The 18,287-nt window shown below is 39.9% G+C and overlaps 1 protein-coding gene across 1 annotated transcript; it reads left to right on the top strand.

The window, feature by feature from the left end:
* The first annotated feature begins 2,867 nt into the window (after window positions 1-2,867).
* Window positions 2,868-16,655, top strand: LOC113017749 (zinc finger and SCAN domain-containing protein 2-like). The gene is made up of 3 exons (XM_026160862.1): window positions 2,868-3,212; window positions 6,174-6,353; window positions 15,146-16,655. Exons 1-3 carry the CDS (start codon window positions 3,041-3,043, stop codon window positions 16,213-16,215), a joined length of 1,422 nt encoding a protein of 473 aa, XP_026016647.1. The 5' UTR covers window positions 2,868-3,040; the 3' UTR covers window positions 16,216-16,655.
* Window positions 16,656-18,287: the final 1,632 nt, after the last annotated feature.

Below are 18,287 nucleotides of genomic sequence, written 5' to 3'. Positions count from 1 at the left end.
CCTGTGTATATAAGCCCTGTGTTTTCCCATGCTCAGTGTCGTGTCGTACCCTCAGAATTATGCCTGTGTGTCCTTGGTCTCAGTGTTCCATCCTCACTCCATGTTTGTTTTTCTGCCAGCAATAAAGCTGAGGTTTTTTTGAGTTTCAATTCTGTGTTCGAGTCCTGCATTTGGATCCTCATCTCTGCCTGCCCGCACACAGAGCCCTGACATTTTGAGTGCCCTGTGCCACCTAAAATCTGTTCGGAAAGGAAGGTTACCCATATTCTATCGCGATATTTCATTTTTTTTTATCATTGCCTAACATTATACCGGTATTACTATGAACGGTATGATATGGCCCAGCCCTAATATCTAACATAACTGGGCCAACCTGGTAATCTTCCTTTATGGAGGCTGTTTGAGTGTTGTGTGGTGAAAAAAGTGGACTAGTCGGCAGGATGCGAGTACAGATGCAGGAGAACTCTATCAGCGAGTTAACAGCACATCACTGCATCACACACCAGAAAACACTGTGTGGTAAAGTCCTAAAAAACGCCTTAAGGCCCACTCACATCCTGGGCCATCTGACCTCAGGAAATCACATGATAGGGTGGGGCCAGGTTTCACAATGAGCTCACCCGAAACTCTGGCTGATTGTGACACACACACATTTTCACACCTTGACTCATGTGATTAGGTAGAGAATCATCAGGGGGTCCTTTGTTCCTGTTTGTGGGGGAAACTCTTTTAAATCTGAGACTCTCCACCATTTGACCCTAGAACTGAAGAAGCTTCTCGGATGAGAGGTGAAACCTCTTCAAACAACTTAAAGAAGTCCAGACGCTTTTCTTTCCAAGCTCCTTAGATTAAACAAGAAGATGTGTCCAAACTTTTGACTGGTTTTGTTGGTTTGCAGCTAATAAAATACAGGTTATGCAAACCAAACAAGCCAGACAGAAAGTGATGCTTGCAATATATGATTATTACTTACTTGTGTTTCTGAACATGAACATAACAAGCAGGATTCTCTGGTACTCTGCTTAAAACTGTGGGTAATTCTTAGGCTTTCTGCTCTCCAAATAAATTAACAGTCATAGTGGTACCTTTGAGATTTATTTTAACACCCTGGTTCAAAAATATTGCGCTGTGAAAGGGACACTCCAAATCCATCAACTGGTACATGTCCAGCAAATAAGTGTATAGGGAATAAACCAGTAAAATTTACAGGAAAGAACTGAAATCATTAAAATCACATTTTTTTTAAGTATGCAGTCCAGAGTGTTGTTACTAAAACTGTTGTTAATGTGACATCATGTGGAGTGTACAACATAGTGCAACCTAAAAATATGCAGAAGTAGTTTCTACCTGGTGGAATGAGCTGAGAGAAGATGACTGTTTAGTTTATTTAGATTGCTCCCAGAGCTGCATTCATGAAACTCCAACATCAGAACATTTGCCTTTTTCTAATCTTGAGCTAATTGAGAGAGCATGAACTCTCCTCCTTGAAGCAAATTGAAGTTTTCAGCAGAAACAAGAAAAACTAAATTGTAGGAATTTAAGTAGGAATACACTTCCCTCTAAGGTACGAGGACAGGACTTAAAAAGCAACGTCCAAAGAATGTCTTTGAAACACCTTCATCAAGCCTGCAGAACACTTAAAAAAGAAAAACTAGGTCCAAGTCTGGCCCCTCTTATACAAAATATAGAGAAATTATATAAGAGTTTAAAGAAATTAAATAATTCAAACATTAAGTTGGAACCCAACAGAAGAAATGAAGGACGTGCTCATAAGGCAAAGACCCTAAAAAATACTGAGAAAATCATCTATAGCAGCCTGCTGGGGGGATTCCCATGACGCCTATTGCAGCGTAACTAAAGGAGGATTCAGGGTCAGGAGCAGTTACGTACAGCTACTTTTAATGATATTTATTTAGTCTCTTTCTCTCTGATTGATCTTTCTGAGTTAACTTCAATAATTACTGTCAGAAGAAGAGACAGTTTCTAGTGTGCACTCTGTCTGCTAACTAGGTGTCCTTGGCCTGAGTGGTTTAAAACTGGAAAAGGCCCCACAATTGAACCTCACAACATTTTCATTTGTTCAGAATTACAGATGGTTTGTTAGCAGTTTCTATCCTGTCATAATAAAGCTGTGCCTATAAGGCATCTGGATTTCTGCTGTGATGAGGCTGGGCTGCTGTGTTGCAAACTGTGCCCCATCACAGCAGCCTCATATTTGACCATCCATACTGTATTAGACTTCATGTAAAGACGTTTTTACAGCTGAGTCTGATGGTGTCAACAATAAGAACATATTGAAATGTAGTTCTCTGATTGAGCGTGTTAGACCTTCTACTTTATTTTTAGAAGAAAGTCTTTACCTCCTTTTTCAAACACAGGTTAATTCATTGCAGGTACAAGTGGGTTTGTTTAAATAACAAAGTGAGATTAATTTATTTTATAGTGTAAGGGACAGCCGGCAGGAGTATGCAGGTGTAGCCTCAGGGAGCAGTTTCCTATGAAGCTCACTTTTAAAACCCCTGAAAGTCAATGTCACAGAAATGCCCAACATACAGGTTTTTAGCACTTACAGTACTATTATTGAAGTCTGGTTAAACTTTTAATACCCAGCTGTACACAACAATATCGCAATAACAACATTTTCCACAATGTTATAAACTTCTTGTGACAATCACCTTTTTTAAGACGATGGTTTCAGTAACATCACAAATAACACAGGCATTAGAGGAGAATTATAAAATGTGACAGCGTGTCATTGTCACGGTAGCGTGTGTGTATCAGTTTGAGAATCCGTTTGTCTCTTTTGTCCCTCTCAGGACTCCGTAAGATCTGGGGCGGTTTGCAGGGAGTCATGTGACCGCGCACGGCAAACCACAGCAGAGCAGGGATAGGAGCTGCGCTTGCGCAGACATTGGTCCCGGTTTGATTAAGCGGGCTGAGCTCAGAGACACAGTAAAGTATCGCTCCTGTTCCTGTCGATCAAACACCAATAACACAGCGTCGCTGTCGCTTCTATCGACCCGCAGCAGCTGAAGCAGCCATGTGTTCAGCTGAGTCTCTGAGAGAGTTCATACAGGAGAGGCTGGCTGCTGTTTGCCAACAAATCTTCTGCGAGGTTCAGAAAACCATCGTCCAGTATGAGGAGGAGATCCAGCGTCAGCGCAGACTGCTGGATATCAGCCGGAGACCCGACACACACTCACACGGCTCAGGTACGGACACGTGTGCTGAGCTCAGGTTCCTCTCTGTTGATGAAGACATGAAAGCTCGTCAGCGTCTCCGGGATTTCTCTGATGTTAGCTGGGAGCAGAAAGCTGTTACCTTGGTGATTAATTTAATTTCGGAGTCTAATTTGTGTAAAATATCAGACACTGGGCATCAGCTAAAGACTGCAGTCAGGTGTGTTTGGCTGTGTTTCACAGTCGTACTGAAACAATCAGTGCAGTTTGAGTTCATCTGTGAGATTATTGTTTAGCAGGAGTAAAACCCTGAAAAGAAATAAACGCCTTGATGCTGATAAAGCAGCGAGTTTAAGGCCAGCATGTAGTTCAGGTTTTTAAGTCTTGAGCTGCCCCTGATTTCCTCATATTTTGGTAAACATAGTAAGTATAGTATAAAAAGCAAAACATAGAGTCTAGTCCCGTGAAGAAGAAGAGCCACCTCCACAGGACAAGACTCAGCAGTCCATCTGCATCTAAAGGATAAAGGTCACCCTTTCACGGATGCCAATGTTTACATTTTGGACAGAGAGGACAGATGGTTTGAAAGAGGAGTGAAAGAAGCATCTATGTCCACTGTGAGCGACCATCTTTGAACAGAGGCGGGGGTTTACGACACCAACTCTCTGCCATTTATAATCCAGTTTTGAGATCCCTTCCCAGACGCCTTAACGCCCACTCACATCCTGGGCCATCTGACCTCAGGAAATCATATGATACGGTGGGGCCAGGTTTGACAATGAACACACACAAAACCTTGGCTGTATTCAGGGTCTGCAGCCTTAAAGGCCGCATTTTAAGGGCGATTACGTCACAGCGACGCGACGAAGGCTGTCCCAATTCAAAGGCTGCTTGAAATGCGTCCTTCATTTCCCTGAATTTTAAGGACGTGGCGTTGTAGACTTCGTGGCCCAACATATCCCACAATGCGCGGCGGTGGGTGTGGATAATTTTGCCAAAAAAAAAGAAGAGTAAACTTTAAGTAAATACTGAATATTATGTCACTTATTCATGTGCAAATGTTTAATAACGAAGAACATTAAACATTACTGTTGGCCACATGTCGGCAAAGTTATGTGACATTAGTGACGTTTGTACTAACTTGGTTTTAAAGCCTGTACTTTAAAATATACGCCGTTCAATAGCTGAGCTTAATCTTACAGAGAATGATCAAAGCTCATGTAGAAACAAAAACAAATGAACAAAAGATTTTCTCCTTCATTTCTGTTAAACAAAGCTGTATGAAACGTTTCCAGCTGTTAGTATCATGGTTGCTAGGCAACCTGGGCAGCGCAACGGAGGCTAGACCGTCCCATTTTACAAGCCTCGCACTTCTGGCCTTAGCGGTCTTTGAGTACGCAGCCCTTGAGGATCGTTGAGGCTGCGTACTTTAAGGCTGCAGAACCTGAATTGGGATACAGCCCTTGGCTGATTGTGACCCACACACACATTTTCACACCTTGACTCATGTGATTAGGTAGAGGATCACCAGTCCCTGTTTGTTTAAATCTGAGACTCCCCACTATTTGACACTAGAACTGAAGAAGCTTCTCAGATGAGAGGTGAAACCTCTTCAAACAACTTAAAGAAGTCCAGACGCTTTTCTTTCCGAGACTCCTCCTTAGACTAAACAAGAAGATGTGTCCAAACTTAGCCTTTTTTTTAAATCTTGAGCTAATTGAGAGGGCATGAATTTCTACATGAACATTTACGTCCACCGTGAGCGACCATCTTTGAACAGAGGCGGTGGTTTACAACACCAGCTGTCTGCCATCTATAGTCTAGTTTCGAGTTCCCTTCCCAGACGCCTTAACGCCCACTCACATCCTGGGCCATCTGACCTCAGGAATTCGCATGATAAGGTGGGGCCAGGTTTCACAATGAGCTCACCCGAAACTCTGGCTGATTGTGACCCACACCCAGTTTCATGCCTTGACTCATGTGATTAGGTGGAGGATCATCAGGGGTCCTTTGTTCCTCTCGGAAATCTGGGACTCTCCACCATTTAACACTAGAACTGAAGAAGCTTCTCAGATGAGAGGTGAAATGTCTTCAAGCAACCTAAAGAAGTCCAGATGCTTTTCTTTGCAAGCTCCTTAGACTTTCACAGAAAATTTATTTTTTTCCTATAGGGCATTTACAAAGATCTGCTGATGTTCTTAAAGTTCATGTTTGAGTTTATGTCTTTCTGTATAGTTTCTGGGATGATTAGAATTTAAATTACATTGTTGGAAATAGTTTATTTTGATGCAAAATTTGTGCAAATTTGCATTATAATATATTTTCCTACAGTGTATATAAAAATTGCATCTCAAACATAAAAAAAGAAGACACTAAAATTTCCTGTGGTTGGAAACTGTTTAGTAGAGATGGCACGATACCACGTTTTTATGTCAGATACTGATATGAATCTGATATAGTGTATTCTATACTCAAAGCTTTTTTATAAATATCTTGCTGCATTTTCTATAAGTTCATAGTCAAGTTTTAAAAACCAAAACACTAAAGCTATTCTGTATGCAAAAAATAGCCTGCACCTAAAATATTTCATAGTTCAGCATTTATTATTATTTGAATTTGATGATCTGTGACTTAAATCTACTGATCTGAAGGTTGGTTTTTGCCTCCCCCAGTCTGCCAAATATTCTTGGGCAAGATACTAACACCAAGTTGATCTTCGATGCATCCATCAGAGTATGAATGTGTGTGAATGTTAGCTAGAAGGCAAAAATCTTTAAATGTTGCACATTTTATACAGCTCTTTGAGTGATCCTGGAGAGCGCTATATAAGAATCAGCCCATTTACCGCTTATCAGGCGTCACAACAAGATAGGGAGGGTGTTGTGGTATCTCCTCGGCTTGCTGCCTGCATGCATCAAAAAAACAAAATAACTGAGGCTTGGTGGTAAACTAACCTTGGTGGTTTCAGAATTTCACCTCTGTTTCTCTCTTCAGAATTCCAGGAGGATCCAGAGCCTCCACAGATGAAAGAGAGACAGGAGGAGGAACCCTGCAGCAGTCCGGATGGAGAGCAGCTGGCAGTGAAGCTGGAGGCGGACGGTGTCAGAACTGATGATGAGTGGCTCAAACTGCTGGCGACCACCTGGAAACCCGATATAAAGCTGCACAGAATAGGTTTGTAAAACTGGGATGATTCACAGGAAGAAATAAAGGTCAGAACTTTAATAAGCAGCAAGAATGCATCACGTTTCTGTTAAAACCAATTAAGATGCTTCAGTAACAGAGTTGATTGAGATGTTCATTGTCCTTCAAAATCATTGAAGGATATGATATTTCTTTGGAACAGAGATGGGAACAAGTCATTATTTTGCAAGTCTCAAATCTTTATCCTCAACTCTGAAACTTTGAATTTCAAGACCTATTTAGTCTTTTTTTAAACAGTGTTGCAAATATATGTTAAATGTAAATAACAGACCATATGTTCTTTTAAATATCTGTATTTATCTTGACACACGATGAAACAAGTGTAACTGAACTTACAAAGTATACACAGAGTAATGATAAAATATCACCTCCGTTATACAGCTCAATTAAACTTGGCTGCAATAACAGTCCTTCTTTAAACTATAAATTCACAGAATAAACATTCAATGAAAATTTTCAAAAGCAGACAAACAGTGTAGACATTCGTGAAGTACAAAACAAAGATTCATTGCAGTACATTTTTTTTATGTGTCAATGTGCAAGTTATAAAGATTGAAAAACAAAAATATATAAACTGAACAATGAACAGAAATGTGCACTTTAAGTTATTTCAGTTAATTATTCTGCATTTGCAAAAGACCAAACTGGCCAAAACTCTGCTAGTCATTTGTGCACAATGAATGATGATCATAGCTGAAAACTCCCTTTTGCTTTACACATGCATTAAATTAAAGTCGATTACGTCGTTTAAGCATCATGAGGAGGAGGGTGGTTCCCCTTTTTCTTTGGGGGGGGGGCTGGGAGTTGGCAACCCTATTACTTAGGGTTTACACAGAAGAGCCACCTCCACAGGACAAGACTCAGCAGTCCATCTGCATCTTAAGGATAAAGGACACTCTTTTGAGGATGCCAATGTTCACATTTTGGACAGAAAGGACAGATGGTTTGAAAGAGGAGTGAAAGAAGCCATCTATGTCCACTGTGAGCGACCATCTTTGAACAGAGGCGGGGGTTTACGACACCAGCTCTCTGCCATCTATAATCCAGTTTTGAGTTCCCTCCCCAGACGCCTTAACGCCCACTCACATCCTGGGCCATCTGACCTCACCCGAAACTCTGGCTGATTGGGTCCCACGCCCAGTTTCCCACCTTGGCTCAGGCGATTAAAGGATCATCAGGGGGTCCTTTTGTCCCTCTGTGGGGGGTTACTCCCACTGGGTTTAAATCTGGGACTCCCCACCATTTGACCTTAGAACTGAAGAAGCTTCTCGGATGAGAGGTGAAACGTCTTCAAGCAACTTAAAAGAAGTCCAGACGCTTTTCTTTGCAAGCTCCTTTGACTACGATGACCTGGATGACTGAGAACCTTCACAGACATTACTTAGGTTGTTTAATATTTCCGCTAAGTACTCTTTAAAATACCAGAATAGAAAGGATGGTGTAGGTTTAAAAGGGTTTTAGAGATCTTTTAAGACGTGATTGCACTAAAATATGTACTGTGCTTTCAATAACACATTTGCCGTTTTTTAATACCACATATGATTTCTTTTTAAGCACGTTTTATATCAAACCGATTTACCAATAGATAGAGCTGGGCGATATAAGATTTTTTTTATATCACGATATGTTTTTTTTGTTTCAGCCGATAACGATATCTATCACGATATCAGCCAAATAACTATATTTGTAAGATTTAAATGTGCCGTTGCTCACAAGTAAAATGTGAAATAATCAGCAGCTTGTTTTTATTTAAATATTTATTTCCCATAATAAGTTCAACAGGGTAGATGTACATAAGGAACATGAGACTTTTTCAGATAAATAAAGGCAAATATTGCAAACTACACAAAAGGCAGCCGCTAAAGCGTTTAAGTTTCAAAATAGAACAAACAAAACAGACTAAATTGTCAATTCCACTTAGAAACAAAATATTAATTCTAAAAATAAATCTTAGTTTGTTTTACAGAAGAACAGACAAAACTGACTAACTTTTGTCAATATCAAATAAACTGAGAACTAAAAGGAAATTCTCAATCTCTCCTTGTTGTATAGCTTAGCTTTTCAAACAGTTTTAACAGTTACTTTAGTCTGACAAAAGCCGAATGACGAATTAGCGCTTCCAGTCAGAGACTGAGGCTACGTCCACACGTACACGGGTATTTTTGAAAACGGAGATTTTCCGTTTTCGTTTTAAAAAATAATCCCGTCCACACATAAAGGCAGAAATGAAGGAAAACGCTGCTAGCAGGTGGCGCTAGATTCCTAACCGTGCAGAAATGTTGGCCAATCAGAAGTCTAGAAGCCTCGGTGGGAAAAAGTAAACAAAGCTGGGGCATAGACGCAGAACAGAGTCGTATGTGTGGAGGGACAGTAACTGTGTGTATATGTAAGCATTTAAACACTGCAGAGAGTAGAATTAACAGTAACAGTATTGTAGAAATTCATTTCACCGACACAATAACGTGGCGCACAGTGTGACGTCAAAAAATGCGTTTTCTCCGTTTTTCTAGTCCACACGTAAATGCAAAAACTGAGTTTTCAAAAATATCCACCCTGGCCGGAGTTTTTAAAAATCTTTGTTTTCAGTGAATTTCAAAAATACCCGGGTACGTGTGGACGTAGCCTGAGCATGCACCAGTTTATTGTATTTCCAGACTTGCTTTCGGCACAATTTACAGTGCACGCTACTCTGTTTTTTGTCAGACTTGAAATAGCCGAAATACCTTCACACTACGGAACTTCTATGGCTCTTCCGTTCGACAATCTCTCCGGCGTTGGAACCATCATCTGTTTTCTCTTCGGTAACCTTCGGTCACGCTCGGTTGATGTTTCTCTAGTCGGCACACTCATTTCCTCCATTACCCGGGCGGTACGGTGGCTGGCTGCTTCCCAAACAAATACACATGTGCGGTTTGGCACTTGTGCTGTACGTAACAAGTCACGCGACGTGACGCTGCGGCTGTGATTGGTTCGGCTCTGCGCTACTTAATTTGGATTGGCTGTTCTTTTTTTTTTCTTTTTTTTAAGAGGACAAGAGCGGCGAGGTCTATCGCAATAGTGTAATTTTTCTATCGAGAAAAAGTTATATCGCGATACATATCGTTATCGTTCTATCGCCCAGCTCTACCAATAGCCCACCATTGTTATTTTTTTTTCTCAATGCACTCTGGGTAGTGACGTCATACGGTTGCACCACATCGAGTTCACAGTTAGCGGCGCATTGGAAATGGCTTCTGTTCAACCTTTCCAGTTTGGACCAGAGCAACCGAGAGAGAGGAAGAAAATAGTTAACCAGCACTTAGTTTTGATGAAGATGAAAACAATCCATCACACGAGGACGAGAGAGTGAGGGAAAACTACTGGTGTGTATGCGGCTACTGCTTTTCAATGGCAACGGCGACTGAGCATTTGTTGTAAAGCACCTAAACTTTTTGAAGCCGTATGTTAATCCAGATGTTCTTTGGGCAGCCCTTGTTAGCCTCCGTGTATTCGGTCTTTAAGTAATAACGTGATGAATCGTGCTTCTGGGCCCAAAGTATTCTGCATTTAATAAGACTGTTGTGTTTTTAGCATGTTTTAATGCTTTGTATCTTGTTCTGTTTAATCTCAACAAGCCCCTAAAAACAGTCAGTGATCACTGTCGGCTTCTCGGTTTTTATCACCGCTAATCATTTTAAAGTGTTTTTAAACACCTACGATGCAGCCAAACCCATGCAGCAGTATATTGATGACTAACCTCATATTGTGGATGGATTATCTCTGCTGTTCTCCTGACTGACGTTTGGTCTGTTTATAGCATCCTGTCATGCAATTGCACTTGTCCCTATAACCATTGGGAACCCTCAAATTAATTTTTATCGAATGGGGAAAAAAAAGTCCATTTGTTAGTGTTCACCCTCCAGTGCACCCCAGGGTGGCTGTGGCTACAATGTAGCTTGCCATCACCAGTATGTGAATGTGTGTGGATGGGTCGATGACTGGATGTGTAAAGCGCTTTGGGGTCCTTAGGGACTAGTAAAGCGCTGTACAAATACAGACCATTTACCATGTTATGCTAACATAGCTTGTCGCGCTAGCGATCACGTATCACATCATTATATACCAGCTAGCCAATCTTCAGTAACCCTACAAATGTCGCTGCTGTTTACTTTCCTGTCATCATTTATGTTGGAAGTGATAGCAGAACTGTACGTTTTAATTTGTTTCATAAATCTCTCAGTCAGAACATGGTATATTATATTTAGATGGAGGTTTGTGAGCTAGCTCCCTGCTACCTTCTAACTCAGTTAAATGTCATAAATTCTGTTTTCATGGATGCCTGGATGTTAAACTTAATTGTTAAACCTGGCAGAGCAGTCACACTGATCATTTTATTACAGATGAACAAATTTAGACAGTTTTTCAACTCTCAGTAATGCTGCAGTGATCATTTGATTTTTGCAGCGGAGTTTCCACTCAGAAATGGCTAATAACGTCAGACTTAGGCTACGTTCACACTACAGGTCTTAATGCTCAATTCCGATTTTTTGATCAAATCCGATTTTTTTGTCTGCTCGTTCACACTACAAATAAAATGCGACAGCAAACGCGCTCTAGTGTGAACGCTCAAAGCGGCCCGCATGCGCAAAAGAAGATGTCACACACAACGCGCTCTGTTTAGACCCAGAGCAAACAGTATTGTTTGACTGATGGCCCTTAATATAAAGAATTCGGACTTCACGTTTCCCAATTTTTGCTTTAAGTTATTTTGTTATTTACATAATAATGTAGATAACCTAATAATGATCCTTATTGTCGTTTAAGAGAGGAGCGGTGCTTCAAAGGATAGCTGTAGATTTCTGTCAGAATCTGCAGATTATACAGTACAAATAAAATGTTTACGTTGTCTTCCCAACAGTTTCACTGACATCTACACTGGATGGCCAGGAAGCGTTCGCGATGTCTTCTCGGGCGCTTCTCTGGCGCTGATAATTGGCTTCAGTCTTGTGTCGGTGACGTAAAAGGCGGATTTAATGCGACTTGACTGTTCAAACAGCAGTCGCTTTCTAAAACATTGGATATGTATCGGATTCAGTACCACATACGAAAGTGACCCAGATCGGATTTGAAAATATCGGATTTGCGCCGTTCACACTGTCATAGCATGATCGGATATGGGTCGCATAGGGTCAAAAAAATCGGATTTGATGTGCTTTCGCCTGCAGTGTGAACGTAGCCTTAAAGACCGGAAGTGCTGGTCTACCAAGCCGTAACAAGGTCACTAATAGGCAAGTTAATTAATACCGGTGCTACACTTAACAAAACAGGTTAGCTGAATGAAAGCACCTACACCGCCGACAACCAATACACGTCATCATCCCAGAATGCATTGTGTGCTAAAAAAAACATGGCCACTCCCACGGCTCCAAAATAGTTTTAAACAACAAAGATTTAATGAATAACAAAAAAATTGTAGTTATTCTCAAGTATGTTTTTAATTATTGGAGATAATTTGTAACATATTTAGAGTAACTTGTCACAATAGTCGGGGTTCCCTTTAAGTTTATTAGCTTGATTAGTATTGCTGAACTATGAAATATTTTGGGTGCAGGGTATTTTTTGCATATATGTATAACAGATTAGCTTTAGTGTTTATTTTTTAAACTTGAGTATAACTTATACAAAATGTAGCAAGGTATAAAAAAAACAAACAGTTTGATTGTGAAATAAACTATCGGTATTGTTAGATATCCAAATTTATGATATTGGCATCGGACATAAAAAAGTGGCATCATGCCGTCTCTAGTATTGATGTAAAACCCCCCTTGGTTACAAAGACAAGGCACTGTGTGTGAGTGTGTGTGAGTGTGTGAGTGATGCGAGTGCGTTTGTGTGACCTCCTGCTCACCAAAAGGATCATAAAAGCAGGAAGCAACATCAAACAGAGTCTTTACAAGGGATGTGTCTGTGATAAAACACTACAGCCTCCTCCCAGGACCTCGAGAGGCTGGGGAGGGGGACAAAGGAATGTCTTGATCCTATAGTTTGAACTAAGACTTTACAAATTTAAGAACTACGATTACAACATTCAACAATTAGACTTAACAAAGTTGCAAGTCGTAGAACATTTTTTCAAGTCTAAAGTCAAAAGATTATTGACTTTTCGTCGCACATTTTGTCGCACTTAAATGTTTCAGATCATCAAACATATTTAAATATTAGACAAAGATAACCTGAGTAAATGCAAAATGCAGTTCGTAAACGATGAGTTCATTTATCAAGGGAGAAAAGTTATCCAAGCCTGCCTGGTGCTGTGTGAAAAAGGAATTGCCCCCTTGTTAAATAACGAATTAACTGATTAATCACACCTTTTTGCAGGCTGAGTCAGGAAATCACTTTAATAGAACCTTTCTGACAAAGTGAAGCCGGCTAAGAGATCCCAAAAACCAACACATCATTCCACAATGTAAAGAAAAACATGAGAAACAAAGTCATTGACATCTATCAGTCTTGAAAGGGTTACAAAGCCACATCTAAGGCTTTGGGACTCCACTGAAACACAGTGAGAGCCAAATGATGCACAAATGGAGAAAACTTGGAACAATGGTGAACCTTCCCAGGAGTGACCGAATGACCAAAATTACTCCCGAGGTCACATCCAGGAGGTCACAAAATACTCTAGAACAACATCCAAAGAACTCCAGGCCTCACTTGCCTCAATTAAGGTCAAAGTTCATGACTCCACTATAAGAGACTGGGCAAAAATGGCATCCATGGCAGAGTTACGAGGTGAAAACCACTGCTATGTAGTAACATAAAATCTTGTCTCAGTTTTGCCAAAGGAAAGTCTCCATGATCTCCAAGACATTGGGAAAATATTCCGTGGACTGACGAGGCAAAAGGGAAACTTTTTGGAGGCATGTGTCTCTTTACATTTGGTGTAAAAGTAACAACAATTCTGAACAGGAACATCATTTTCACAGTAAAATATGGCGAGGGCAGTGTTGGTGGTCTGGGGCTTTTGCTTTTGCTGCCTCACACCTGCAAGGCTTGTTGTGGTAAATTGAATCATGAATTCTGCTGTCTACAAAAACATCCTGAAGGAGAATATCCGACTAGAGCAGGGCGATATGGCCAAAAATATTTATCAGAATATATATTTGAAAATTTGCGATAACGATATAACTGACGATATAATTTCTGCGACACAAAATACAACTTCACAACTTTACTAGTGCTGAAAGTTTAACCAAAAGGCATTTCCAGTAGAAATGGGCTGACATATCCTGAGCATAACCATGTATAATATCCACTGAAGTTAAAAAGAGGTGTTTTGCTACATTAAACTGCAGTGTGCCAAATAAAAAAAGTCAAATATGTATTTTTTGGACCATAAGGTGCATGGGGTTATAAGGCACATTAAGCGAAATAAAGCAGTCGGATAAATAAAACTTTATTCAACTCATTCTTCTTACTTCCTCCACTTCTATACCATTGATTCATTAATGCTGTATTCTATCACAGCTGCTCTATTCCCATGTTGTTGCAGTATATTAATGACTAACCTCGTATTGTGGATGGATTATCTCAGTTGTTCTCCTGACTGAAGTTTGGTCCGTTTACAGCATCCTGCCATGTGATTGTATTTGTCTCTAACCATCAGGAACCTTCACATTAACTTTTGTTGAGTGGAAAAGTGTTAGCGTTCATCCTCCAGCTTCATTGTTTTGTTATGCTAACATAGCTGTGTCGCTAGCGATCACTTAGCACATCATTATATACCAGCTAGCCCAACTTCAGTAACCTTACAAACGTCACTGCTGTTTAGTTTCCTGTCTTCATTTATGTTGGAAGTGATAGCCGAGCTGTACGTTTGAATTTTTTCAGAAATCTCTCAGTCAGAACATGGTATATCATGCTTGGGTAACTAGCGAGCTAACTTCCGCTAACTTCCTGCTAGCTTCTAACTCCGTTAAGTGTAATAAATTCTGTTTTCATGGATGCCTGGATGTTAAACTTCATAGTTACACCTGGTAAAGCAGCAATGCTGATGGATTTTATTAAAGATGAAAGAATTTAGACAGTTTTTAACTCTCAGGGATGCTGCAGTGTTCGTTTGACTTTGGGACTTGAAGTGGACGGAGTTTAAGACCCAGATTTACGGGTGCCTTATACGGCAATAACGACGGCCTGCTTGCATGTTCTACAGGGGGGAAAAAAGTGCTTTGTTGTGTATCTGATGGACACCAAACCAGTTCCACATCACTGAAGTGGCACCATTTTTACAAACTAATTCTGGTTCATCCATTTCACTCAACAATCCGCTTTTTCTCTTCTCATTCTCTGTTGCCTCCATGCTTTTTCAGCCATGTGCATATGAAAACAAAGGCACTGCGCATGTGCGTTTCACCCATATTGTATCGCGTTTTCTTATCGTTGCTTAACATTGTACCGGTATTACCGTGAACGGTATAATATGGCCCGGCCCTATATCCGACCATTTATTAGAGACTGAAGGGCACTAGGATTCTGCAGCAGAATAATAATCCAAAACATACCAGCAAGTTCACCTTAAGAAAAACAAAATGAAGATTTCGCTGTGGCGTGACCGTAAAAAGACGGTTTTTCGAAAACCCTCTAATTAATGAATTACAACAGTTCTGCAAAGTTCAGTGGGCCAAATTCTCACTATGTAGAGACCTGTTTATGGTTCAGATCAAAATATATTTTCTCTGGTGATTGTTGTTTTAGAGAAAAAAAAAAATTCCATTTCTTTTTTTTAGACGTCCAACAACTACATGTCTGTGAGGAGGCGGCGGAGGAGGAGGAGCCACTCGCAAACCAGCCAATCTATAGCGAGGTGAGGAGCTCCAGTGTAGACCAGGAGGACCCAGACTCTCCACAGATTAATGAGGAACAGGAGGATCTCTGCAGCAGTCAGAAGGGAGAGCAGCTGGGAGTGAAGCTGGAGCCTGATATCTTCATGGTGACTCCTGCTTATGAGGAAAGTGACCACAGTGAAGCAGAACCAAACAGTGAACAAATCTCTCACAGCTCTGCTGAGAGCCAAGATCAGGAAGAAAGTCACCATGTGGACTTGGGGTTACTTGAAAATGCAGAGTTGAAGAAGAGGAGACTTTGCAGAAAGAAAAGTGACAGTAAGAGAGTAAAAATGGCTGCTGTGTCAGAGAGTCAGGGTCAAAGTGGGACAAGAAAAAAGACTGAACAATGTGACATATGTGGAAAAGCTTTTCAGTTTAAATCACGCCTGATTGCACATGTTAGAGTTCACACAGGTGAGAAGCCTTATTTGTGTAGCACCTGTGGGAAAGTATTCAATTACAAGTCAAAATTGGTTGTTCACACAAGGGTTCACACAGGTGAGAAACCATATTCTTGTAGCATCTGTGGTAAAACGTTTCTCCTTAGATCCCTTCTGACTACACATTTTAGAGTTCACACAGGTGAGAAGCCATATTCCTGTAGCACCTGTGGGAAAGTGTTTGCTTCCAACTCAAAAATGAATGCTCACAGAAGGGTTCATACAAGTGAGAAACCATATCCTTGTATGACATGCGGAAAAACTTTTAAGAGTACAAGCAACCTGAAAACACATGTCAAACTTCACACAGGTGAGAAACCTTACCCTTGTATCACCTGTGGGAAAGAATTTAGTCAATGGATTAACATGAAGCGTCACATGAGGTGTCACACAGGTGAGAAGCCATATAGTTGCAGCACTTGTGGGAAAAGATTCCCTCATCAATCAGGATTGAAAGCTCACACAAATTCACACAAGGGAATGAAGGCTGTAGAATCTGTGGAAAAGGATTTTGTTAATGAGATACGATAATTGATATTGCTTAAAAGTGTTATGTTTAGAAAATGTGGGACAGAGTCATAGCAGTGTGTAGGTGGTAGAGCTCGCACTGACCAGGAGTCAAATCACTGCAACACCTGAGTGAAAAGATGACCGATATTCAAATCAGCATTTTCTGTCCAGAGCAGTAAAAACTCTCAGCATTCTTAATTCAGTTCATTACATTATTCTTCTAATTGTATCAGAGAAACCCTGATGTTACATTTAATGATGGTTAAAGTTCAGTGTGCTCCTTTTCTTCCAGATCATTATTTAGTTCTTTTGTTTATCAACGTGTGTTAAATTTTAAATAAATATTTAATTCATTAAATCAAATTATTTTTGAAGGGCAATCGCTAACATATGTAAGCAGCATAAAAGACAGTTCTGTCTCATTTCAGAGTTTTTCTTTGTTTTGTTGTTTTTTAAAGAGATGTACAAACAGATGTTGTTGTTTTATTTTTTTTAACATTTAGAGAACATGCAGCACAAAAGTGATTCAATTAGTGTTTGTTTATTTGTGTGTTGTAACAATGCTTTTTGATAATAAATCCTATACTACTGCAAAGCCTGTTTCTTTCCCTTTAAATGGAGCCACATTTATAATGAAATTTTTATTCATTGGTTGAGCAGCAGAGTTGAGTATGTAGATTGCATCCACGACAAACCACTTGTTCTGCTATTGTTTCTTGATGTGAGCTTCCAGTAAACCAGGTGCTGAAAATCAGGTGGCTGATTGGCTCGTGATTAGCATGACCCTGATACAGCAGTCCGTGGGTATCTGCTCTAAGCATGCCATATTTAAAAGATTTAGATAGGGTCCATGCTATAGGGCTGTTTCAACTTGGTATTCCACATAACCAAGATTCAGCATTATTTGGAGTGAGACAAAGTACCATCTCCAAACTTAAGACCAAGTTACATAGAATGGGAATGTCATAGATAATTTGCAACGTGCATGTCACAGGAAGACCGTTTCCTCACCTCATCAGCACTGAGGATCTGTAGGAAGTCTTCTTCAGATTTGCAGTCAAGCATTTCAGGATGATATGGCTGATAGCCCTCTAACAAATTTGGAACAGACTGGACACAGTCACTCTTTTGTCGTTTGACTAACATGTGTGTCTCACCTCCTCTTGTTCATCTCTGTTCTATCCTCATTCTCCATCTCCCTCTCTCTCCATCTCCCTCTCTCTCCCTCTTTTTGCTGACAATCATCAAATATACAGTTGAAACCAGATATTTACTCTTCAGATCAAAAAACAAACACTTTTTTAATTTTAACATCAAATTAGACTAAATGTTTATTTTTTTTAGATTGATAAATATAAAAAACATATTTGTTAACTTTAAGAGTAAAGAGAGAAACTATCTGTATTTCTTAATTATAAATGGCACCAAATTGTATTCAAAATTGAGCCACACTTATAGAGGTCCACAATTCTTTTCCTGGTGTTTTGGTTGACATCTCTTTGACTACGATGACCTGGATGACTGAGAACCTTCACAGACATGTTGACATCTCTTGATTTTCCCATGTCACAGAAACAGGCTCTGTGTTTTGCCTTATATGCATCCACAGCTGTGCCACCAATTTACTCACATGGACTCTACTAACCAATCAGAAGCTTCTTCAGCTCAGAATGGAATCGTCTGCAGTTTTCTTATTAATTAACAAACTTAGTGTATATGTACTCCTAAATTTGATGAAAGTGATAAAAATAGAAGCTCTGTCTCTCTTTATTCTGACATTTAACTAATTCAAAAGATATTTCAATGTTTATTTATCCAAAACAAAACAAGTTTACTCTAAATTGATGTTGTACAGTAAAAAAAATGTTCTTGTGTTTTCCATAAAGTGTATGTAAATATCTGGTTTCAACTGTGAATATACTGCTGTGTACTGAAGTTCCTCTTGTTTTGCATAGAAATATACTGAACAATATACAAAGCATAATATATAAAATAACATCTACCAGAGTTTTTCTTTGAAAGAAGCTCCTTATGTCCATTCTTGTATATCAGTGCATTACTGAAACCGATTTATTTAGCTGTGGAGGGAAACA

The sequence above is a fragment of the Astatotilapia calliptera genome, unplaced genomic scaffold, assembly GCF_900246225.1.
Source record: "Astatotilapia calliptera unplaced genomic scaffold, fAstCal1.2 U_scaffold_2, whole genome shotgun sequence".
Taxonomy (NCBI): domain Eukaryota; kingdom Metazoa; phylum Chordata; class Actinopteri; order Cichliformes; family Cichlidae; genus Astatotilapia; species Astatotilapia calliptera.
Note: the sequence above shows the minus strand (reverse complement) of the source record. Positions and strands in the feature narration are given on the sequence as shown.

Excerpts from the sequence above, each read along its gene's own strand:
- LOC113017749 (XM_026160862.1), top strand. The coding sequence starts at position 3,041 with ATGTGTTCAGCTGAGTCTCTGAGAGAGTTCATACAGGAGAGGCTGGCT. Across the intron at positions 3,213-6,173 it reads CACACACTCACACGGCTCAG|AATTCCAGGAGGATCCAGAG; the intron begins GTACGGACACGT and ends TTCTCTCTTCAG. Across the intron at positions 6,354-15,145 it reads TATAAAGCTGCACAGAATAG|ACGTCCAACAACTACATGTC; the intron begins GTTTGTAAAACT and ends TCTTTTTTTTAG.